The following is a 25728-nucleotide window of genomic DNA, read 5'->3' as shown; positions in this document are numbered from 1 at the left end:
ACACAAATAATAAAACTACATTCTTGCAAAATATTAGTCCAGATTCACATCAGGAAATATAAGCATGGTTAAAGGGACTAGATTACCAATTTTTTTCCCTTAATTAAAACCCGATAGATAAAGAAACATTTCCCATTTTTCTAATCTTTTTTTTCTGATTCTAGAATTTTTTATTCTGTTGTCTATACACAATTATGTAACCATCTTCCCTAAGCCACATGTTACAGTATTTCAAGAAATGCTTTACAGCAGCTTCATGGGCCAGTCACACAATGAATAGGAGGGGACCCATTGACTTGTATGGCAGACTGTTATAGGCCTGTTCTGTGACAAGTTCAAAGGTTATTGTTTAGGGAGGGGGGAGTAGAAAGTCACAGCTTATCACCTATTATGAAAGGTGAATCCTGTGTTACCTACATAGAGTTTACCCTTCCAGTGTAACCCTGCCTGTGAGGTTGGTGAGAGGACTGCTGCAAAGCTTTCAGGAAGTATCTGCCAATTATTAGTGTGAAAAATGCTGGATTTTTATTTAAATATACCGTATATACTCGAGTATTAGCCGACCCGAGTATAAGCCAAATCAATAAGTTTTTACCACAAAAAACTGGTAAAACTTATTGACTCGAGTATAAGCCGAGCTGTACTCGAGTATATACCAGGTAAAGAAAACATGCAATACTCACCTCCCAGGCGGCATCTGTGTCCCCGGCGCGATGGTCTCCCTGGCGGTGCGGCAAACTGCTTGAGAATTCTCCCCACTGTCATCTCCCTGCTGGTCTTTGAATTTCCCCGCCGTCAGCACTGTAAGTAAGTGCTGTGATTGGATCGAGCGCCAGCCAATCAAAGCCGGCGCTCGATAAACCAATCACAGCCATTCAGTGATTTAATCCATTGAATGGCTGTGAATGATCAAGTGCTGGCTGTGATTGGCTGGCGCTTGATCCAATTACAGAGCTTACTTACAGTGTTGACGGCGGGGGAATTCAAAGACCAGCAGGGACATGACAGTGGGGAGAATTCTCAAGCAGCTTGCCGCACCGCCGGGGAGACCATCGCGCTGGGGACACAGACGCCGGCTGGGAGGTAAGTATTGCGGGTTTTTTGTTGTTGTTTTTTCCCTGACTTGAGTATAAGCCGAGGGGGGCTTTTTCAGCATAAAAAATGTGCTGAAAAACTAGGCTTATACTCGAGTATATATGTATGGTACATTGTGACCAAAAAAATATTTATATGTTTATCACACAAAATGTGATTAATAAAATAGGCTTTTTATGATTTACTTTTTTTTTTTTCTTAATATTTCTTTATTGAAATTATTTTGAAATAATTAACATAGTTAAAACAAACTTGAGAGGCAACAGCCAGGTTTAAAACAAAGAATCATTACAAATATTATCGAAAGGAAAAATAGAAAAACAAAGAAGCAGGAGTGGAACAGATCAAAACAAAACAGACCATATTGTCCCCAATGGCATACTGGCCCTGCACAAGCAATGCATCTCTGAAAAAAGAACAATGTAGGCAATGTGTACATTATGGGGGATGTTTAGCCCAAAATTCAGTGCCCAGTAAGAAAATGAGGAGGTTTTAGTAACACATCTATCAGAATATAGTTCCTCCAAATGATATGCATTCAAAGAAGGTGCATCTGAAGATTTCCAATTTTTGGTAATTGCCGGGTGAGATGCAAAAGAGAAATGAAAAATAACTGAATAAAAGGATGGGAGTTCATCTGTAGATATAGAGCAAAGAGCCACTGTCAGGTCCAGGGCCACAAAATGACATGATACAGTATAAACAAAATCAAATTACGTATTCCAAAAAGAACAAATGACTGGGCAGGACCAGCACATATGGAAGTAGATACCCTGAAGGCCACATCTTGCCCTACATGTTTCAGAGATAGAATTGTTGATTTTGGAAAGTCTAACAGGAGTCAGATACCAACACAAATTTTTTTTGCAAGAACTCCCAATGCCTCATTCCACGTGAAACTTTTTTTGTTCAAGACAAAGCCATCCTCCATTCCTGCAGTTGGAATTAATGTTTAAAGTCTTATTTTTATAGTTGCAGAAGAGGAGATTTGCCTTGAGAAGCTAGAGAAAACAAAAACTGTCATATAGATGGAAATGCCCTTGATTGCCGGAGTAGGCAAAGAAAAAATACAAGTGAACTTGGGGAAAGTAGGCTTATGAACATCTAGAGATCGAAAAGTGTGTTGCAATCTTAGAAAAGCAAAAAACTATTCTATAGGCATTGGAAACGACTTACATAGTGTTTTCATATAAAATCGCCCATTTTCCTTATGCCCAAAGTTTCCCAAGCTCCAAAGTCTGTGAACATGGAGGACAAAAAACGTAAAGGAAGGACCAAGTTTGGAACCAGAGATACTGATGAGGAAACAACGCTGCAAGACATCGGCAGAGATTAGCAAGCTCGGTAAGAGGTGAGACGATAAAGGGGGAGATTTAACCCACCCAAAGAGAAATCAGAGGGGGCGCCAAGACTGTGAACCTTTAAATAACTTAATGTCAGGGGCTTTCATACTACCCATTCCGTAGGGCTTGGTTAAAATAGAAAATTTAATGCTAGCATGAGTGCCGCCCCATAAAAAAATAAATAATAGTCTGTAGTTTAGGCCTCCTTCCCACAAACAGATTTACGCCGCGTAAATTTGCGGCAAAAATCCGCTGCGTTGCCCCCTGCTATTAGGTTCTATTGAACCTAATAGCTCAATGCTCACGGTGCGGAATTCCACTGCGGAATTTCGCATCGTGAAATCTCCCCTCCTCACCCGCAGCATGCTCTATTTGCCGCGGGTGTACGCGCTGATGGCTTCCATTGCAGTCAATGGAAACCGTCCGTTCACGCTATCTCCCGCTGTAACACAGCGGAAGATAGCGTGAAAACGCTTTCCCGCCTACCGCCGCCGCATCACGTGACACGGCCGGCCGCGTCACGTGACGCGGTGGGCGTGTCACATGACGCGACGGCGGTGGGCGGGGAAGCGTCTTCACGCTATCTTCCGCTGGTAAGTATGGGGTCTCTGGGGGGCGCCGTGACGGGCTTCACTGCGGAATATTCCGCGGCGGAGCCCGTCACGCTCGTGTGAAGCCGGCCTTAGTGAAGGAGTTTGAGATAGAACGCACTCCAGTTCTAAAAGGAGCTAGGGTTTGTTAAATGAATATCTAGATAAGGTATGGAATTTTCCAAAGAAAAATGGGGCTGATGCGTATTTGTATCTATAATGACACATTCGCTTTAAAGAGAAAAAAAAGTCATCTACAACAATAAAAAGAGCTTATGTTATTGATAGGCAAAACCCACCAGAGAAAGAGCATGCTGCATTTAACAAAAAATAATAAAAAGACACATTGCACTACCACCTTTGTACGAGTACGAACGCATGAATTCATCTGATTGCTTTATAAAACCATCAAATGCCACGAGTCTGGACAATGGGCTTACATGCAGCACAAAACAGAGTATATAAAAAGTGTCTAGAAGTCAATGACTACTCTCTCCATCAACAAAGCGATGCCTTTTCTTTCCTCACAATGACTTTCTTGCAGCATTTCTATGGAATCCGACTTTTAAAAGCAGTAAACTGGCACGAGCACAGAGCACGTCGCATTATAGAGAGCTGACTTATCTTTTTTTCTAGCACAATGGATGCTTGTATTACCCAGATGCTTGATTCTTGGATCATTTGACACTGACAAAGGCATATATATCAGGCCATCATTTCACAGGATAAGCAGCTTTCTTGTAAACAGTCGGGCTTAAGGGTGTTAGTTTATATAGCCTTTCTGAAGTGCCAGAATAACGGGAATCTTACAGCTCTTTTTACACACACTGTATCACAATACAGAAGAATCTTGTAGGATAACAAAGTGATACCAGAAGATATATCATCATTGATCCTAATAATATATGAACATGGTAATATCCACAGGTTATGCCTTGGAACAAATAACTTGTCTGTGTGGACTTAATGTAAGATTAGAATTCCCGAGGGCTGCCTGAATAGAACTTACTATATCATATTGCAATCTTATCATAGTTGGCAGCAGTAAATAACATTGTGGCCAAATATAATGTATAGCTAGCCTAGTGGAAAGTAGCAGCGGTTGCCTTAAAGGGGTTGTCCCGCGGCAGCAAGTGGGTCTATACACTTCTGTATGGCCATATTAATGCACTTTGTAATGTACATCGTGCATTAATTATGAGCCATACAGAAGTTATAAGAAGTTTTTCACTTACCTGCTCCGTTGCTATTGTCCTCGTCTCCATGGAGCCGACTAATTTTCGGCGGCTAATGGCCAAATTAGCCGCGCTTGCGCAGTCCGGGTCCTCTTCTTTTCTGAATGGGGCTGCTCGTGCAGGATGCCGGCTCCGTGTAGCTCCGCCCCGTCACGTGCCGATTCCAGCCAATCAGGAGGCTGGAATCGGCAATGGACCGCACAGAAGCCCTGCGGTTCACCGAGGGAGAAGATCCCGGCGGCCATCTTCCGCAGGTAAGTAAGAAGTCACCGGAGCGCGGGGATTCAGGTAAGCGCTCTCCGGTGTTCTTTTTTAACCCCTGCATCGGGGTTGTCTCGCGCCGAACGAGGGGGGGGTTGAAGAAAAAAAAAAAAAACAGTTTCCCTTTAAAGGTTTCTTCCAGGATATAAATGTAAACATTTCTATATAGTCAATGAATTAAGAGTAATGCCTCCGTTACCCAGCGACTAAGATGGCAACAGAAAAGAGTACTTTATTTATGATTAGAACAAAAAAAATATATATATCCCCCCACAAAAAAACAAAACTGAAAATGGTAATTTAAGATATAATATAAGAATGATGCTCTGTGCAAAAGGGATTGTGCCAAGATCATAATCCCAGTTCATATGCCTAATTAGGATATATAAACGTAACAGAGCATGGTCTTCCTGCTCATGACCTCCCTTCTGTAGCCAGAAAAGGGAGGTGGACTCCGCTTAGTATTATACTTCCCCTGTAGCAATCGCTGCAGGGTAAATGTCTGCTGGCCACGGATTTCCACAGCCACATAAGTTATTTGCTTGGCTGGAATCGGCACACGTGATGGGGCGGAGCTACGCGATGACGCGTAGAAGGGGGCAGAGCCAGAACGCCGCTCGTGCCCGGACCGACCAGAAGGGAGAAGACCCTTCTGCGCAAGCGCGTCTAATCGGGCGATTAGACGCTGCAATTAGACGGCACCATGGAGACGGGGACGGCAGCGCAGGGAAGGTAAGTATATAACTTCTGTATGGCTCATATTTAATGCACGATGTATATTACAAAGTGCATTAATATGGCCATACAGAAGTGTATAATCCCACTTGCTTTCGCGGGACAACCCCTTTAATAAATGAGAAATAACCTTTTTTTTTTTTTTTTTTTAAATCGGATTTAGGGACTCCTACTCCTCAGTCGAATATTATGGATCGCAACCACCATTGTTACTTCCAAGGTATAAACATAAGTAATTTACAGGTCCATGAATTACTGTGGGCATCTGTTCACTACAATTCGGCTCAGGATTACACACACAAATTTTTTTTTTCCTATATTCTGTTTCTCCTCCCTTACATACACACCTTAACAGCCTGCAGCTCAGCTCCATTTAAAGGGAATGTATCATGAGAAAATGACATTTTATAAAATCTAGTTTACGTTAAATATACAGGGAAGGGAGGGTTTTAACGTCATGGTCTATATTCAGAAAAATTCCTGCAGTTTTCTGACTACAAAATCATAATATTCTGACACATCCAGGTCTTGTAGAGAAAGCCTTTCAGCAGTCATCTCATTACCATTACAAGCAGAATTATAACAAACACAGGATACACTATTCACATTAAATAATGGTTGTGGGAGATTTCCAATAGGTTCACCATTTTGTATGTATTTTCTGTTGTCAACTGTGAATATACTGTATTTTGTCTATGGTCTAATCCTCTGGGGGAAGGGAACATTGCCCCCCCCCCCCCAAGAATTTAAGGAGCAGTGCTTATTGTCCATAAACTGGTTAAACCGATTTAGGAATGTCTTGGACAAGCAGAGAGGAGAAAACAGGATGTTCTTCTTATGAGACCAAATTCAAGAATTAACTGAGCGTGCTCACCGAAGTTCCTCCCAGATGGATGACATCACAAGCTACCTCACAAATACCTCCCTCTGAGAATGACCTATCAGCTCACTAAATAATGTAACTGTATCCTAAATTACTTCACTTCCTGTGTTGAGATTTTATTTAAACTTTACGCGCGTGAATAAAGAGGCAGACTCTTTTGGGACACATGATGTCAGACATATGGTCTTTGAAAGGCTCTCCAGGCCTGTACATTATATTTATCTAATTTGAAACACACAGTATATTTGAAATAGTGAATTTTGCGCTAACATGGTCACAGTTCACCTATAAAGGTCCATTTACACGCAAAGATGATTGCTCAAAATAAGTCAGAAACTGACAGTTTTGAGCAGTCATTTTGCATTAGCTACTGATGGGATAATCAGACAATTAGTAGCTAACTAGCTTCATTTGCATGTATTTAGAGAACAGCAGGTGGTCTGTTCTCTAAATACATCACTTTTGTTCTGCTACATGCAGCAGAATGCATACAATGCCATCAGCGCTGTCCACAGAGAACACATCATGCCTCCCTCTTATCAGGGATGACTGATTTCATGCGGATCTGAAGTCAGCAATGGATAAAGATGGGCACACATTTACCCGCAACGGCTATCGCTCAAAAGCAGTCGTTAGGACAAATTTTGAGCAATAATCATTGCGTCTAAATCAGCCTTAACAGTCTCTCATTGACCTTTACAGGTCCCCTGACTGTCCTCTGTGTCTATGGCTCTCAAGGCCAATGTAAAGCATCTCCTAAATGTTAACTGCAGCTCAGACAAGAGGGCAGTGTCTATAGTTCTGTACAGAAAATACAATTTTAAAAACAACCAACAAAAACAGATCAAAAAAACTGAATGTTTAATATCTGGTTTTAATTTGATAACCTTCCATTTAAGTGAGCACCAAATCTACATGCTTATCAGAGGGTATTTGAGAGCTAGCATAATGTGAGGCTGCTAAGAAGAAAAAACAAATGCTGTTTGAAGACCTTTCAAAGTGACTTTTTACAGTCAAGTGTGTGTTCCGTGAAACCCTGGAGGAGAATGTCATTTTGCATTTAATCAAACAAGATATTTAGAGTTTCAGGAAAGCATAAGTGAAAGATTCATCGGGCTGCACAGTTTACATCCCATGCCCTTAGCAACTCCAAATTTTTAACCTCAAAAAGTCATTATTTGCAAATTACAATAGTTACATGACAATTAGATTTCATTGATTTCAAATGGGTTGCTTTGTCTGAACAGATGTGTTGCCTACTGAAATATTCACGTTTATATCTGGAACATGCTGAAGCGCAGCAAATGCTGTAAATATCACAATTAAAGCTTTTTGTTTCCAATCTTCACAAGAAATTTGAAATTATCTTGCCAATGTTTTTTGATAAAATTCCAAGAATTTCATTGAATTTTTCAACATGAAGGTTACAAAGTGTATTGTAAAATAGTCTGCAGATGTAAAATAAAATTTTGTACTTACTGTAAGGCTGGGTTCACACAGGGCGGATTTATTGCGGTTTTGCTGAGTTTTTTCCGTGACAGTTTTGCCGTAGAACAGTGGTCCCCAACCTTTTTGGCACCAGGGACCGGCTTCAAGCAAGACCATTTTTACAAGGCCTGGCAGGGTTGGGCGGGACATGGGTGGGGCTTTGGTGATATGGGGCGGGGTTATGAAGGGAGTTGGAGTTTAGTGCATTCTTATTTAATTATGACATTTAGAATGTCCTGGCAGTACACACATAGGGCGGTATATAATCTACCCCCCCTCCCCAGCACACACATAGGGCAGCATATAATTTATCTCCCCCAGTAATAGGCAGCCCCCACCTCTCAGTAGTTAGCAGCCCCTCCCCCTGTAATAAGCAGGTCCCCCCCCCAGTAATAGGCAGCCCCCCACCCCAGTAATAGGCAGCCCCTTCCCCTATAATAAGTAGCCCCCCCCAGTAAGCAATCCCCCCAGTAATAGGCAGCCCCCCAGTAATAAGCAGCCCCTTCCCCTGTAATAAGCAGCCCCCTCAGTAAGCAATCCCCCCAGTAATAGGCAGCCCTCCCCCAGTAAGCAATCCCCCCAGTAATAGGCAGCCCCCCCAGTAATAGGCAGCCCCCTCAGTAAGCAATCCCCCCAGTAATAAGCAGCCCCTTCCCCTGTAATAAGTAGCCCCCCCAGTAATGGGCAGCCCCCCCAGTAATCCCGGCAATCATGTGATCAACGGCGATCCCTCAGCATGACAGAGCTTTTGTGTCTTCACAGTCGAGGCACAGACAGTGACTGCCAAACTACTGGAATGTATTCCCTGTAAAATGGGGGTCCTACGGACGTCCCAGTTACAGTAGAAATTTGTGAAATAAAAAAAACAACATTGTGAATGTCCATAAAAGATTTTACTACTACGGATCGCTCCATCAGCCTATTTGTCGCTCAATCTATCTATCTATAATTTATTTATTGGGCGAAAGAGCATGACTGCTGTGGCTAAAGGCCACAGTGTCAACTCCCCAAACTCCTAGCATCATGGTGCATAAGATATGCAAAGGTTTAATCAACAGCAGAGGAATAAGTAGCCTCTTGGTGTTGTAACACCCTAGGGCGAGGAGGAAAAATACTACACAGTAAAAGGATGAAGCCCGGGATAGGGTTCCGTTAAACGTGGTACATCTGTGATTATGGATTACCTGTTAATCTGAGTTCTAGAGGGGTAGGTACAGTTAGGCCGCCTGCAAATGGGCGGAAATCCCGCGGCGGGATTTCCCACGGGATTTCCGCCACTAAAAGCCTGCATAGGAGTGCATTACAATACGCACTCCTATGCAGATGGCCGCGGTTTGGCCGTGCGAAATATCGCACGGCAAACAAACCGCGGCATGTCCTATTTCTATGCGGGGCTCGCAGAGCCTCGCACAGAAACGTCACTCACCCGGCCGCCGGCTCCAGTCTGCGCATGCGCCGGGGCCGCTGGGCGCGGGTGAGTACGCGCTCCTCCCTGTAGGCGCTCGGGTCGGGTCCCGCGGCGAGAATTCTCACCGCCGGATCCGACCCATCCGTCTGCAGGTGGCCTTAGTCTAATTTCTCTGTGAATGATTAGAACAATGTTGGAACTATATTGGGAATCATTTATGATTATATCTATACAGGATTTTATCCAATTTGATTTATACCCAATATATATATATAAATATTATTTTTTACTTCTGAAGAGGCATGTGTGTTTGGAATTTAGGAATACAATTAAGATTTGACCCTACTGCCGCATGTATAGTATGACAAATGAATACACCATAGTTTTATTAAAATGATGCCGACAGCGCCATAAACATCGTGTGATGGTGGCGCTCTCATGCAAGTGCAGTCCTGGTAGGTTGCCAATACACAGACGCTGCGTTGACATGGATTTCCACCACATGCGCAGTAGCAACACTGGATGCCACTACGCGTTTAACTTGTTGAGTCCATACAGCAGAGATGGTGGCTATCCGGTGAGACTTCATTGTTGTGTGTAATAGGCATTTGTACGGTTAATAGGCTAAGTAGATATTGTTCACAGCTTGGGTGTTGATGAAGGAGCAGTGTGAGCACACAGCTGCAGATAGTCGTTGTAATATAGGTTTTCACTATTTATGTATGTCATGTCTATGTTATATTAAGCTTGATTAAAAAAAAAAAAAACCTGTTTTTTTGGTCGAAACGTGGCCAGCTTTATTATATGGAGGAATAAAATGTATACTTTTATATACATTGTATGCTGCCATGGACTTTATATACTACTCCTGGCGCATAAGCTGTGAACGCTGATGCCAGGAGCGTCACCGTCACATGCTTCTGCCTGCCCATCCATCTGGAAGCTGGCACCCGGGGAGTGAGAGCCGCTCAGTTTCACCTCAGGGGTCCAAGGAGAGGGAAATACGATCTTTTTTTTTTTTTTTTTATTGTATAACGGGCACAACTGCTGGAAAAAGTATTTATGGTCATAAAAACATTTTAAAAAAAAACTAGTTATAGAGAACTGGTTATATATGGTACTTCAGCTCATTCCAATGCACTTCAAAAGAGCTGAGCTGCAATACCACTCATAGCCTGTGGATAAGTGTGGTGCTGTGTTTAAAAGAAAGAAGTCAGGTTTTTCTCATCCTTTATAACTAGAGATGAGCGAGCATACTCGCTAAGGGCAATTGCTCGAGCGAGCATTGCCCTTAGCGAGTACCTGCCTGCTCAAGACGGAAGGTTCGGGTGCCGGCGCGGGGGAGTGGTGAGTAGCGGCAATCAGCAGGGGGGAGTGGGGGGGAGAGAGGGAGAGAGAGATCTCCCCTCCATTCCTCCACACTCTCCCCCGCAGCTCCCTGCCCGCCGCCGGCACCCGAACCTTTTCTCTCGAGCGGCAAGTACTCGCTAAGGGCAATGCTCGATCGAGCAATTGCCCTTAGCGAGTATGCTCACTCATCACTATTTATAACCCATCAATCATTTCACTATTTAAATCTATTTCAACAACCTAAAATCCCACACATAATAGTGCTTTGTCACTTCCTACAAGCATATAAATTGCACTTCACCATAAATGCATTCATACTGCAGGATGGAAATGTCAACATTTATAAACAAAACCAATCTGGGCTAAACTGTAGCCCGATGATTTGAGGAATGCGGATTTTCAGATAGTTATTTTTATTTTATTTTTTTAATTTTCTTCCATCATAACTTGAGTTGAAACAATATTAACATCAGATAATGACTGTTGCAGAATATAGGCCGGGGTTCTCACTCATCAGCAAGAAAATAATCTCATATAATTTATTTAAACTCTGCCAATGGAATATGTATAGCCAAAAAAATTCATCACTCTCTTAATGACATCACTTTTACTGTCATTTGTTTAATCGAATAGACTAAGGGTAATAGTGTGTGACGGATTGATTTAGGCTACTGTTTCAGACTCTCTCAGGCTTCACAATATTTTCAGTGGAATATAATGAGATGAACGATTAACCAATGACTAAAGCGCAGCTGCTATTTCATGTGCCTTTTCTAGATAAAGCAGTACTTGCCTTTCCCCAGAAAAGTCAGGGATGCTAGACATTAATGCCTGGCACAAGTTCTCTAGTCAGGATGTTTAATCATCTACATGCATTACCTGAAATTAACCTAAACCTTTATACATCACTAGCTGATATACCCGGCTTCACCCAAGTTAATCTGGTATAGGCGTTTAACAGCTGTTTGCACGGAAAATTTTATAAAGCCGTGGTTACGTCAGAGGGACCGAGGAAAAAAACATGTTCACCATTTTACATGGTTCTTCGCAATATCCAGGAAACACCATGTGGAGGTGACCATGCGTTGTCGCTCTCATGTTTAATACATTTTTTTGTGTTTTAGGAGACGTTTCCACATCAAGTGTGTGTGCTTTGACAGCTTGAGGTAGGGCTAAAACTTGGTCATGAACGACAAAGTGACCCTTCCTCAAATCATCACTGCTAAATCAAAGTCTTTTAACAGGCCTCCCTTGTTGACCAAAGGCATGATACAGTGAAGGAAATAAGTATTTGATTCCTTGCTGATTTTGTAAGTTTGCCCAATGTCAAAGACATGAATGGTCTATAATTTTTAGGGGAGGTTAATTTTAACAGTAAGGCCCCCTGCACATGGGCGGAAATTCTGTGGCAGGATTTCCCACAAAATTTCCGCCCATGGAAGCTGCCATAGCATTGCGTTAGAAAACGCAATCCTAGGCAGACGTCCGCGATTTGTCCGTGCGAAATCTCGCGCTGAAAACAAATCGCGGCATGCTCTATTTCTGTGCGGGGCTCTGCGAGGTCACAAAAGCATTCATGAAGTCATTGAATGGCTGTAATTGGCTAACACCAGACTAAGTTAGCCAATCAGAGCATTAGCTTTCTGGAGGCGTGGCATTCAAGCCCCGCTTGCAGAAAGCAATGCTCTGCCAGTGTGCACGAGAGAGCGACATCCTGCAGCAGCGTCGCCGGAGGGGAGTATTGATTTTTTATTTTTTTTAAATACTGTATTCCCAGCATATAAGACAAAAAGTGGGGGGTCGTCTTATACGCCGGAAAATACGGTATATATAAATTTAGAAAATGATTTTCTGGATTTTTTGGGGATATTCTCTCTCTCACTGTTAAATTAACCTACCCTAAAAATTATAGACTGTTCATGTCTTTGACAGTGGGCAAACTTACAATCTGCAGTGAAGGAAATAAGTATTTGATCCGTTGCTGATTTTGTTATTATGGTGATAAATGTCAAATTAAAAAAGGGAATATTTCTCCTGATGCCACCAATTCCATTTGGTTTAGAAATAAGTTTAGATAAGATGAGATTTAATAGTGGCTTTGGAAGTAAATTTCATTTTACATACCGAATTTTCAAAATTTGCGTTTTGATTGTGAATGATCGCAGATGAACAATCAATTACTCAAAAAAGTCTGCTCATTACGCCTCCAAAATTTGAGGGTAGTGTGCTGGCAAAAAATAATTTCCCTAAGCTTTAAAGTTTCTGAGTAAAGAACACTCATGTATCACCCTTTTTTTTAAACATATTTTTGCTCATCAAATTTAATAATCAAGCTGTGTCCATTTACTTTTTCCATTTAGAACGTAAAGAACCACTGTGCCAAATTTCATGTACGGACGACACCAGGAAGTTAGAGAATTAGTGAGGAGTGAATCGTGAAGTGCTTTCGCATTTATATATACAAATGCGAGGTAGGTTCTCCTCAGTATATGCAAATAGAGATGGGGCAGATTCTCCCCAGTATATACAGAAGGTGAGTTAGATTATCTTCAGTATGTACACAATAGGAAAGTTACATTCTCTTCAGCATACACACACAGAGGTCAGTTAGATTCTCCTCAGTATATACACATAAAGGTGAGGTAGATTCTCCTTAGTATACAGAGTTGTAAGACAGATTTTCCTAAGTATATAAACAGACATAAGATGGATTCCCCTCACTATGTACATATGGTGGTGAGGTAGACAATCAAGTTGCAACCCCTTTACTTTCTCCATTTACATACTGAATTTCTAAGATTTGCGTTTTGATCGCGAATTATCGCGTTTAGACAAACGATTTTCCCAAAAAGGTCTGCTTAGCACACCATCACAACCTGAAGGTGTGTGCAAAAAATCATTTCTCTAGGCTTTATGATAAAAAGAACTGTCATCTATCGCAGTTTTTTGTGCTTAGAATTGAATAATCAAGTTATGACCCCTTTACCTTTCCTATTTAGGACCTAAAGTATTGTCATGCCAAATTTCAAGTTTGTTCGACACCGGGAAGATATCCATGTACCAATCCATCCACCCAACCATCTGTATTAAGGGGTAGATGTAATTTAATAACTTCAGTGCATTCTGGACTATCTTGAAGTCAGAAAATAAAATTTAAGCAGAGGTAAATTTGCACCACTTTATGCCTTTTTCTGGCTTAAAACATAACGCATACTTATGTTGACCATGCACCTCTTCCAGTTAACCTCATCCAGCAAGTGGCGAGAGAAAACAAGTTACAAAATTATAGCACAAATATGCCATCCGCCACAATTTTCAACTTTTCTTAACTTGCACCATAAAACTGGAACAAATACCCACCTTCTGCCCTCTAAAAAGTGTAATGTCATCTTGAGGACCTATACTTATTAATTGGCAGCACGACTTCACAATCTGCCGACAGCGGCGCATGCAGCGGAGGAAGCCATTGAGGAGAAGCTATAGGCAAAAACTCCATTTGATGCACCTCCTACACACCTTAATAGCACCTCTCAGTGCCCACTAGTCCTGAGCACATCAGCAGGCTGAACCTACTACCTCTGATTTCTTGCGCACTATGAATCACTGCAACTAAACAATTGCTGCTTTGATTCAACAATTCCGGGCATAAAGGAGAACATATCTAAAATCTCACATAATGTAAAGGTGGCTTAACATACTACTGCAATGGAGGACGTTATACAACTGATGCAGTGAGAAAAATCAGCATAATACCTAGGGGTATTATTTTGATCCACTGAAGTGGATGATTTGGAAAAATCGACTGTCGCAATAATCTTCACTTGATTGGAGTTCCTAAAAAATTTGAGGGGTCAGACCCTAACATTCTTTGCTGCAGACTTTTGGCAAAGACTCGCCTTTCTTCAATATTTGTGGTAGAAAGGGCACACTGGGTCCCCACTAGCCCTGGTCCATGAGGCTGGCTGCCATGGTCCACTGCTTATTACAATCTTACACTACATGGAAAATGTTTCGTTCCTGCGCAAAGATTGGGACAATCCTGACCTTGCCATTAATGGAGCTAAGATTGCTTTCTTTGCAGACTACTCCTCAGAAGTTCAGAGCAAAAGGCTGCAGTTTCTGGATATAAAACAGTCGTCTACAGCAGCTAAACTTCCATATTCTATGATGTATCCAGCTAAACTGCATATGGTAACACTAGAAGAGTGTTTTTGAAACTCCTCGGGATGCCCTAAGCTGGCTGAATGCGAATGAACCTTAACTTCGGCATGAAACTTCACCTGCTACATGATGTGCCATAAGCCGCCTTTTTTCTCGATGATGGGTGCTGTATGTCCTTTAAGATGTACTATCCTGTTCTTGGTTTATGCCTAATTGTTAATTCTCATAAGGTGATCACATTTTCCTGTTACATGTTTTCTCTTGCTGTCTATGCTCTTGGGGAGATGACAGAAAAGTTCTTTTAAAATTAGGTTTGCATTTCAGTCTAAATCTGCTTATATCAGCAAGCATCTCCCATATACAATGAGAGAGGGATTTATTGTTTACATAAACAGGTAAAAACTGATTCCTATCAGCACATGAAACCAGCAAAGAGTCTTCAAATAAGAACACAAAGACTGGCATTAGAATAATTGAGTTAGCAGACTGGTCCAGAGAAGAGTCAACAGAAACTTATTTTTTGCACTTGAAAAGAAAACCGGTTTGAACCCAATGTTAAATTTGTCATGTGGCAAGACCCTACTGAGCATGTCTGCTAATATCCTTCCCTTTTTCTGTCTAAAATTACCTCATGAACACTCCCCATGAGAATGATCTATCAGCACATATGTTGTAATGTATCTGAATGTCACACCTTTTTTGTTTGAGTTACAATAGAAGCTTTTTTTCCACCATAATTAAAGCAGATGTCCTTTGGTTCATACACTATAGCACATGTCAGTCATTGGCTTCTCCAACCTAATAGCAACCATATCTAATATGGCACCCACAGTATATCTAAGAGCGTATTTGTGTTAACACTCTGCAGTACTTTTTTGCAGATGTTGCCTACTGCCTACCCTCTACTTGGCAGCAGAGAAGAGGGCTATGGGAAATCCCTGGTCTTCTGAACTCCTGTTTGCTATTTACTATGCACAAAAATGGGTGTTTCTGGGGATACTGCAATAGCACTATCAATACTGCTATTTGGTTTTAGCTGGGCACTTGTACATTGCCCCACCTGATTCATAAATATCTGCTGTTTAAGTGTATTCCGTCCAAAGTCGACTGTGATGTCAGCTATGTAGTGGTCCACTGTGTTATATAGAATATGGAGTGTATGCTATTGAGATTATTTTATATATATATATATAAATAATATATATATATATATATATATATATATATATATATATATAATATATATATATATATATAATATATAAATAAACTGCATCTTTATTCCAGTATAATTTTATTAGAAGCTCGGAAGTTTGTTTCTTATGCACCTAATGTTTCTTTCATGATGGGCAGTTTCAATAATTATGTTAATTCTGCATTAGATACGGTTCTGGTCCATTCTCACATGTCTCCAGATGGAAAATAAAAGAATATTCCTTAGGCAATAATATTATGAAAAAAGTGGAAAAAAATAGGCATCTGTTGGCCACTATGGCCAATGCTCAACAAGGGTCTATATATATTCATAAGCTTAGGACATGTTATGAGACTGCTGATGGATATGCCTGCTATTTTACACACTTATCAGTTTAACTCTAGTTTATATCAGACAAAAGTGACATATGACCAATTTTCACTAGAGTCCTATTTGAGTAATAGATCTTTTCCAACAGTATTAACCGCTTAAGGACATGGCCTATTTTGGCATTGAGGACCAAGCAAGTTTTGGTTTTTTTCCATCTCCATTTTTCAAAAGCCATAACTTTATTTTTCCGTCGACACGGCTGTATAAGGGCTTGTTTTTTGCGTGGCGAACTGTAGTTTTTATCGGTGCAACTTTTGGGTACATAGACTATATCGTAAAACTTTTATTAATTTTTTTTATGATAACGGAGAGAAACCGCATCAATTCTGCCATAGATTTTATTTATTAATTTTTTTACAATGTTAATCATGCAGCATAAATGACACACTAAATTATTTCTGCGGGTCGGTACGGTTACAACAATACCAAAATTGTTATATATTTTTAGGTTTTTACACTTTTTTGCATTAAAACCCCTTTTTTTTGGAAATCTTTTTTTTACTCTATAGCTGCATTCAAAGTAGTGTAACTAAAAAATTTTTATGTACGGAGCTCTCGGAGGGATTATTTTGTGTGAGTTGAGCTGTAGTTTTTATTGGGAAATTCATTTGGGGGAATGTACGGCTTTTTGATATCTTTTATTGCATTTTTGGGAGGCAAAATGCAAAAAATTTGCATTTTGCCTGTTTTTTAGCGGTTTTTTTTACGCTTTTTGCCGTACAAAATAAAAAGTGGGTTCAACTTGTTGTAAACATTGCTACGGACGCGTCAATACCAAATATGTGGGGTTTTAATTTCTTTTTACCTTTTTTATGCTATTAAAAAAGCACCCAAAAAGTGTTTTTCCCTCTTTTTTTTTTTTTTTTTTTTTTTTACACAATGCGAGTCCCTCTGAGGGACTTGCAGCACTGTACCTATGATCGCTGTGATAAGGCATGGCAGACCTACTGCCCTGCCATGCCTTATCGCTTATACAGAGATCATAGGCATTGGCACTACAGGACGCCAGTGTCTGGCGTCCTGTTGCCATGGCGACAGGCCCGGCTCTCGTGATAAAATCGCGAGAGCCGGCCGGAGACACAGAGGGAGCGCGCTCCCTCTGTGTACTCTTTCCCTGCCGGGGGAAGGGGTTAACAGCGGGTGGGTGCATCTCTGATGCCCCCCTGCTGTTGCAGCGGGATGCCGGCTGTGACTGACAGCCGGCTCCCGCTGCGGGATAGCGCGAGGTCAGTCATGATCTCGCGCTATCCCGATGACGTACCGGTATGTCATGTTGTGGGAAGTACCAGGCTCCTATGACGTACCGATACGTCATATAGCGGGAAGGTGTTAAATAGCCATAAGATAACATTGGATGAGCCCATAACTTTGTATGACCTACAGGAGGCAGTGGGAGATATGGCTAATGAAAAAGCACTGGGGATGAATGCGTAGCTTACCATTTGAAGTGTATAAAGTTTAAGAATTGCTTCCTTAGTTACATGCTATGCATTTGCATACATCTGATAGGAGGTCACTTGCAGCATGCTTATATGAAGCTATAGTACTAGAAGTAGAATTACCCCAACCAGATAAAGATCTAGAACTTCCTGACTCCTATAGATCAAGATCCCTTCTTACTGCCGAAATTAAGATCTTGGTGAAGGTTCTGGTAAACAGTTTGAACAGGGTGATTACTTCGGTAATCCATTTGGATCAAACCAGGATTATGTCCTTTAAATCTACAGCTATTAATATCCCTAGACTTCTTCCCAATCTGCAGGTAGCCTTGAGAAGCCCAGACAACAAAGCTATACTTTCAGTGGATGCTACTAAGGCTTTTAATAGAGTTAAATGGGTCTACCTGTGTGACTCCCCAGTGAAAATGAGGTTTTATGGGCATTATAAACAAATTTGGGAAATATTCGGGTCTACTCATCAAAAGAACTAAGTCTGCATTACAAACCTCCATTAAAGCGCAGTTGGCACAGACTGAAATGGTTGTAGTACCCCAAGTAGAGAAATTCAAGTATTTAGGCATTTGTGTGAGCAGAAATGTTCAGGATTATATAGTATTGAATGTACTGCTTTAACTTGAAAAGGTGAAGCATAAAGTAATCTTTGTATGTGGGGTTGGTTATGTTGTAATCTGCCTCATTAAAAAACTCACACCGATTAAAAAAATTAAAGTACAATTACTAAAAAACACCTGGCACCACTCATGAGTGACATCAACAAAACAGTTTAAGTCAGCTAGTTAGTTTCTTCAATTGATTTTATTTAAAGTGCAGCAGTGGTTATAACTGAAAAATTGGGACTCAATAACAAAGACTCCGAGCAAAATCTAACACAAAACCAAAGAGGGAAAAACCTCAACTGGAGTTGCAAATTCTGAAGTTGCAGACAGACACAAGCAATTTGAAGAATATGAAAGAGCAAGAGTTAAAGAACATTAAAGGGGTTGTCCCGCGAAAGCAAGTGGGTCTATACACTTCTGTATGGCCATATTAATGCACTTTGTAATGTACATTGTGCATTAATTATGAGCCATACAGAAGTTATAAGAAGTTATTCACTTACCTGTTCCGTTGCTAGCGTCCTCGTCTCCATGGTGCCGTCTAATTTTCAGCGTCTAATCTCCAGATTAGACGCGCAGTCCGGTCTTCTTCTTTTCTCAATGGGGCCGCTCGTGCCGGAGAGCGGCTCCTTGTAGCTCCGCCCCGTCACGTGCCGATTCCAGCCAATCAGGAGGCTGGAATCGGCAATGGACTGCACAGAAGCCCTGCGGTCCACCGAGGGAAAAGATCCCGGCGGCCATCTTCAGCAGGTAAGTAAGAAGTCACCGGAGCGTGGGGATTCAGGTAAGCACTGTGCGGTTTTCTTGTTTAACCCCTGCATCGGGTTTGTCACACGCCGAATGGGGGGCTATTGAAAAAAAAAAAAAACGTTTCGGCGCGGGACAACCCCTTTAAGATCAAAAGGCAATTGATTAAGAAACACTGGCTGAGCACAAGAGTCGATGAAACACTGTAAATCATGACACAACAAATCATAGCTACAGCCAAGAAAATCGAAAGATATGATGCTCGAGTTATCCAGTACAAACAAAACCAATTGTTTCTATCAGATCAAAGACGATTCTATCAAAGTCTGAATCAGTAACAGACAAAAAAATTTAAAATATAAGATTAGAACAACCCAATTCTGGAAGAAACTGTGGGAAAATGAAAAAAAAAAATATATTAACAAAAAATGATCGGTGGATTAATTGAGAAATTGGTACTAGTAACATCAGAAATGCTGCAAAAACGAGCGAAGAAAGTCAAGAACTGGACACCATGCAGCCATGACCAACTGCATGACTTTTGGCTCAAACATCTGACCAACCTTCATCCTGTAATGGCTGAGGAATTCTATTAAACTACAAACTGGCAGGACCAGTTGACAACTGACAGAACATATCAAATCCAAAAAGGTCCAAAAGGAACACACGAACAAAAGGAAATTACATGCAAATAACTTCTCTCCCAACATGTTTAAACTACCGTATGGAGCACTTGTAAATAAAATCTAATGCTATATAAAGGCAAATAGCATGCTGCCAGTGGAGGAAAATAGACATCAACGGCACAGAGACTCAAAAGACCGGGTTCTGACAGAGGATTCTGAAGAAGGGCAAAAAGAGAACAATTAATCTATACAGTGTGGATCAACTACAAGGCAGTCTGTCCACTTCCACACAGCTGGATTATTAAATGTCTGGAAATTGTAGGCATCATTCAAAGCATCCGCTTATTCCTGAATAACATGATGGAACACTGGAAAACACAGAATTGTTAGTTTGAAACGAAAGTTAAAAAACAGTGGAATCTTCCAGGGTATCTCTGTCATCACCGTTTATCATCACCGTGATCCCACTGTCTACCATTCTTTAAAAGAACTTCTAAGCACTCAAAATAAAAATTTCACACCTGCTGCACAAGAATGACCTGAAATTGTACAGGAAAAAAAAAAGTAGAAATCCAGTCGTTGATGAACACGTGATATATGCAATACAGAGATCCCCGTGGAATTTGGCCTGGATGAGAGCGGAACTGTTTAATTGAAAAAAAGGGAAAAATTGTGGAAAATTAGGTCCAATCAATGATAGCAGCAGTGTATCTAATGATGTGTATAGCCCATATGTTAATGGCTTGGATGATATTCCTCAGTATTTTCCTCACTCTTTGGGTTTATTTACACAAGCATATAGCGGCTGGCGTTTTCACGGCTGGCAAATATACACTTCCGTTAAAGCAGTTTCCTCCTTCCCTCCCCCTCACTGGCTCATTGCCTCTCTCCTCCACTCCAGCATTTGCAATGAGAGGGGGCAAAGCTAAGCTCCAATCTGTCCTGCCCACTCCCATTGCTGGCTATAAACAAGGGGTGGGAGCTTAGCCCCGCCCCATCCACTACCATTGCAAACCGTTCAGAGGGGAGGAGAGAAAGAGAGACACTAAGGGGGAGGGCAAGGGGCGACTTCACAGATGGAAGCGTATATCAGCCGGCTGTGAAAACCTGACCATTATACGCTTGTGTAAATAAGCCCAAAGCGTGAGGAAAATACTGAGGAATATCATCAAAGCCATTACCATCTGGGCTATACACATCATTAGATACACTGCTGCTATTATTGATTGGACTCAAGCCAAACTGGATGCTTTAAAATCGTTAAAAAAAAAAAAAAGAAAGAAAACTGATGACCATTCACTATAGTTCACATCCACATAGTGATGTCAGCAGACTTTATTTGCCCAAGAAGATCAGGGGCAGGCGACTGTTCCAAGTGAAGTAAACGGCATAAGATGAGTAACAAGCTCTGGCAGATTACATCAGAGAAAGTAAAGAATGGGAACCAATTGAAGCCAATTGATACCCAAATAAAAAATAAAAAAAAAGTGTAAGGCTTTATTCACACAAGCGTATGCGTTTTCACGCTGGTCGCATCGCGGACGAAAATCGCGTGAAGAGAAGCTACGATAAAGGTCCGAGCTTAATTAATGTTTTCTTGTCCTTTTACACGGCCGAGTGTGATGTATTAAAGTGAAAAAATACGCTGCAGCCGGAAATCCCTCAGTTGGCAGAAATCCTCGGAATGACTTTTAATGCCTAAATAGAGGCACCTGTAAGCTTTTTCCTGTGTTGGACGCAGCTAAACTCACTTCCCCTTCCCTTTTTTTTTTGCAGCTCCAATAGGAGACTACGGGAGCCACCAGAGCGTATCAGTCGAAAGATAGTGCAAGACCTATCTTTTCCGGTAGCGTATATATTCGATCACGTATGTCCCATTTCAACTGGTGTGACATTTTTGCACAGCTAAAAATTGGGTCATCTGACGGAGAATAACCCAGGTATTCCATTTTTGAACACACTACAGGTGTTATGCAAATACTGCCCAATTTACCCAGGCACTTTATCACATCTCTACAACACTCTAAATAAAACAAAACAAATTAAACTACCCTATATGACCCAGTGGGAATCATACTTGAATTCCTCCTTAACTATAGAAAGATGGTGCCACTGCAGTGAGAGCTAAAGTAAAAATAGTTGGCAAGTTAGTTTAACGAAAACATCTCTCAAGGTTCTACATAGAGCTTATTTAGTGCTATCTCAAATACATGCCATCTATCCCGAAATCTCCAACCTGTATTTTAGAGAATGCAACGACATTGGCTCCCCATCTACACATCTGATGGTCCTGCCCTATAGCGCATGCCTTTTGGAAAAAGGTCACCCCCATTATCTCCTCTGAACAGGTCTAATCCAAAAAGGTGGTTCCCATGATAGACTGCTACTAGGTAATAAACACCCAAATTTTTGCAAGGCTCCTTTATAGAGATGAGCGAGCATACTCGCTAAGGACAATTACTCGAGCGAGCATTGTCCTTAGCAAGTATCTCCCCGCTCGGCAGAGAAGGTTCAGGTGCCAGCACGGGTGACAGGTGAGTTGCGGCAGTGAGCAGGAGGGAGCGGGGGGAGAGATCTCCCCTCCGTTCCTCCCCACTCTCCTCCGCCGCTCCCAGCCCGCCGCTGGCAGCCGAACCTTTTCTCTCGAGCGGGCAGGTACTCGCTAAGGGCAATGCTCACTCGAGCAATTGCCCTTAGCGAGTATGCTCACTCATCACTACTCCTTTAAGCTTTCACAATTCATCACTATGGCTGCTTGTACGTATATTGGCCAACAATGGTTAAAATCACAATTACGCTTTGACCCACTTATTACCCGGATTAGTAGGATACTTACAAATGACAAACCCGTACTCTGGTTTGAATCAGTCTGGAAACCATGCATTACCTTTGTTAATATCCCTAATTTTTTATATCACCTCCAATCCTAAATCCCTCAAAATGATAACATCGGATGCAGACCCCCAAGATACTAAAAGACAACCCTTCCCTCTACACAAAAACCTCACTGGTCAATTAAATCCAAATCTAGTCATCGAAAAAAACCACCGCCCTGACGTTCTTTAACATGCCAACAAAGTACTTGTATTTTCTCAGCTTGTTCACCCCCCACCCACCTGTCCCATGTTAATTTTGTATCTGTATATGTTCTTAATTTCTCTTTGGATGTTATTGATGCTAAAGGCTGGGTTCACAAGGGGCGTAAAAAAATTCCATGTGATGTCATAGTTGGCAAACTACATAGTTTTATTAAGGCTTGCATACTTTTTTTTAAAAAGACTGTTTATTGGACAAATTGACAAATAAAAGAGCAAAGATAAATATTCAAAATGAAGAAGTACCAAACGAATACAAAAATCAGTAAACAAGAACAACCTAATATTATGTTGTCATAAATGCAATGCAACGCAACATAGTAAAGATTTTCTTATATTTCACCAAAGTACAATAGCCTTTTTAGTATGAAAATAAAAAAAATATTTATTGAGTCACAACTGGGGAACCAAAAAAAGAGGGAAAAAATAAAGAAAAAAAAAACCAAGATAACTCACACAGCACGACTGCTGAATAAAATAAGGAGCAGAAGATCCATAAGGTGGGAGCACCAGCATATCTGAACAGAATTAATCAGATGTAGCTAGTGTAGTATCCGGACAATCTCTCCAATGGCCCCATTCAATTTGGCAGGACAACCACAGCCTGTATACGTTAACTTACACATAATCACTACATTGCTAACTTCATGTATCCAAGAATTTCTGTTCGGTTTCTTAGGAGGTTTGCAGCTAATCAAGATTACTTTTTAAAAAAAAAAAAACAGAGTAATAGCTTATACAGAGGATGGGTCACAACATCCGCCTGAACGCCATTCACAAGTCCAAAGAAACACAGCTTAAGATACAAAATTCTCATTGCTTCCCAGATGGGACTCCAAGAACTTGAGAGCGTCACACTAGTATTCCCGCAGAACATTGCACTCCCAAATACATATGCAGTATTTAGGCTTATTTTACCAGATTTCTCATGACATTACACCAACGCTACTAAATAAAAAAAATTTAAAAAGTTGAGGGAAAGCATCTCACAATTGCATTTTACATGGTAAAACTATGAAAACAAAACTGAATTGGTACACCTCTCTAGCTCTAATTCTGTGCACTTTCACTAAAACACTACTTTTTATTTGGTCAATAATATATAATGGTAGCTTTTCACAAAGGGAAAAAACACTCACATAGAATAAGTCTTCCCATTATAAATTAAGAATGATAACAATGCTTACCTGGAAAAGAAGGTTTAAAAACTCGTTGGCAAGAGCACTTTTAACACTCCATATCTGGTAATCTTCCAGTGTGAGGTGCCCACTCTGTAGAAAGGAGCAAATAGTAGGAGGTATCTTATTAACCAAATAGAGGGTATAGAGGGGGGGAAAACATTTACAGCAAGAAAACGGTTGGCTGCTGTAAGAGATGCCAATCTCATATTAAATGTTAACAACTTTTAGGTTATAGGCAACTCCTTGCACTCTTATGTTTTAGAGAACTACAGTGGATTTCGTTAAGGATTTGGGGCAACAAACAATACTTCTGCAAATAAAGTTAAACACATTCATTACAATAGTTAGAAACAATTGGATGCGTTAGTTCCCTTCAAGCCGGTATGTCGAAGAGACTCCTTTGGACTCAATTACAACTTTGAGTGTTTGTGGATGAGTCTTTACAAGTTTTAGCAAATACAAGCACTGTAATTTTTCCACATTCTTCTTGCAAAGCTGTTTTACGTTCTTTCATGCAACTTAGACAGCAGAGAGAAAAGTTATTTACAAGTGTAGCCATATATTATAGACTGGTGTCTGGACAAACTCCAGTCTATCACGTAAACCCTGCTGCTATTAAGTCATTCATGTAAATTTGTTTGTTGATGGAGTCTCACTTAATGTAGCTACGCACCTAACGTTACCCACACACAAGACAAAAGTCAGCAGAAATGGCTACAATGACCAGTATTTGAAAATTATACATGAAAGAGGATTACAATGGCTAACAACAGACTATGGGTTGGACGGTACAATACCAGTTGGATTCTTTTGACCGTGATTGGCTAATAATACAGGTGTAGAGAATATAAAGGTCAAATTTGGACATTTTGGACTTACTCTGACTTGCTGCTCACCCATTCTTTGGCGTACATACAACAACTTTTTGTTCGCTTTTTATTACATTTTTTTCTGGGTGTCTGAAAAAAAGGGCTATTCTGGCGTTTCTTTTTTTCCCTGATGATGTTCACCGTGCAGGGTAAATGATGCGTTACTTTGATAGATTGCACTTTCATGGACACAGCGCTACCAAATATGTTTGGGGGGGGGGGGGATTTTCAGATTTTTTTATTATAAGTATGGCAAATGGTTTTATATTTAAAAAAAAAAAAAAGACAAAAAAAACTATTACCTTCTATTTTTTTAATAAATAAAAGTTTAAAACTGATTTTTACTTTTTTTTTTTCTTTAGGAGACAACAACCTGCGATGGTTTCATCGCTCCTGCAGTATGATGAAATGCCAGAGTATTACATTATACTTCGATCTGACAAGCAATCAAGCCACACCACAGGCATGAGAGCTTTAAGAAGGCCCCCAGCTACCATGGCAACCGCACGGCACCCCACAATTGCGGGAAGGAGGGGTGTGGAAAATCAATCAGGGCATTTAAATGCCGCTGTAAGAATTGACTGCGGCATTTAAAGGGTTAACAGCTGCGATCAGAGGCACTGCTAATTGGAGCTGTTGTGGGTGGGTGTCAGATGTAACAAACAGCTGGCATCCACATTGTATAGAGTTGAATTGACCCCCGATTCCCCTCCATACATACCCCGAACCTCCAGTACATAAATGTATGCCCTGAAGTGTTATGGGGTTGAATGTATCAGTCAGGGGATTGCTTTAAAATGTTATTGACAATTATTTAGTGCATGGTGTAGTTTCTGACAGTAAACTTAGTCAAAGGACCTTCCAAATTAGTTTTTTTAAACACGTACAATCAGGCAATTTCCATTTGACCAATTATGGTCTTACTGTGGATTCTAATTGGGGGTGCTGCCCCCTTAAATAAAATATGGAAGCACACTGGTGAGGTTTCGAATGTTTTATAGTCAACTTGTTCTGCAAATT

General features: G+C 40.9%; 1 protein-coding gene across 2 annotated transcripts in view; it reads right to left on the bottom strand.

Annotated features, from left to right (window-relative positions):
- USP32 (ubiquitin specific peptidase 32) overlaps nucleotides 1-25728 on the bottom strand; it is a 229128-nt gene that overhangs the window by 81665 nt on the left and 121735 nt on the right. For both annotated transcript variants that reach the window (XM_066575111.1, XM_066575112.1), the window contains exon 10: nucleotides 23846-23929. In XM_066575111.1, the coding sequence (XP_066431208.1) occupies nucleotides 23846-23929 (84 nt within the window). The remainder of the gene's footprint in view (nucleotides 1-23845; nucleotides 23930-25728) is intronic.

Source organism: Eleutherodactylus coqui, chromosome 1, assembly GCF_035609145.1.
Source record: "Eleutherodactylus coqui strain aEleCoq1 chromosome 1, aEleCoq1.hap1, whole genome shotgun sequence".
NCBI classification, from domain to species: Eukaryota; Metazoa; Chordata; class Amphibia; order Anura; family Eleutherodactylidae; genus Eleutherodactylus; species Eleutherodactylus coqui.
This window is presented reverse-complemented; position numbering and strand designations above follow the sequence as displayed.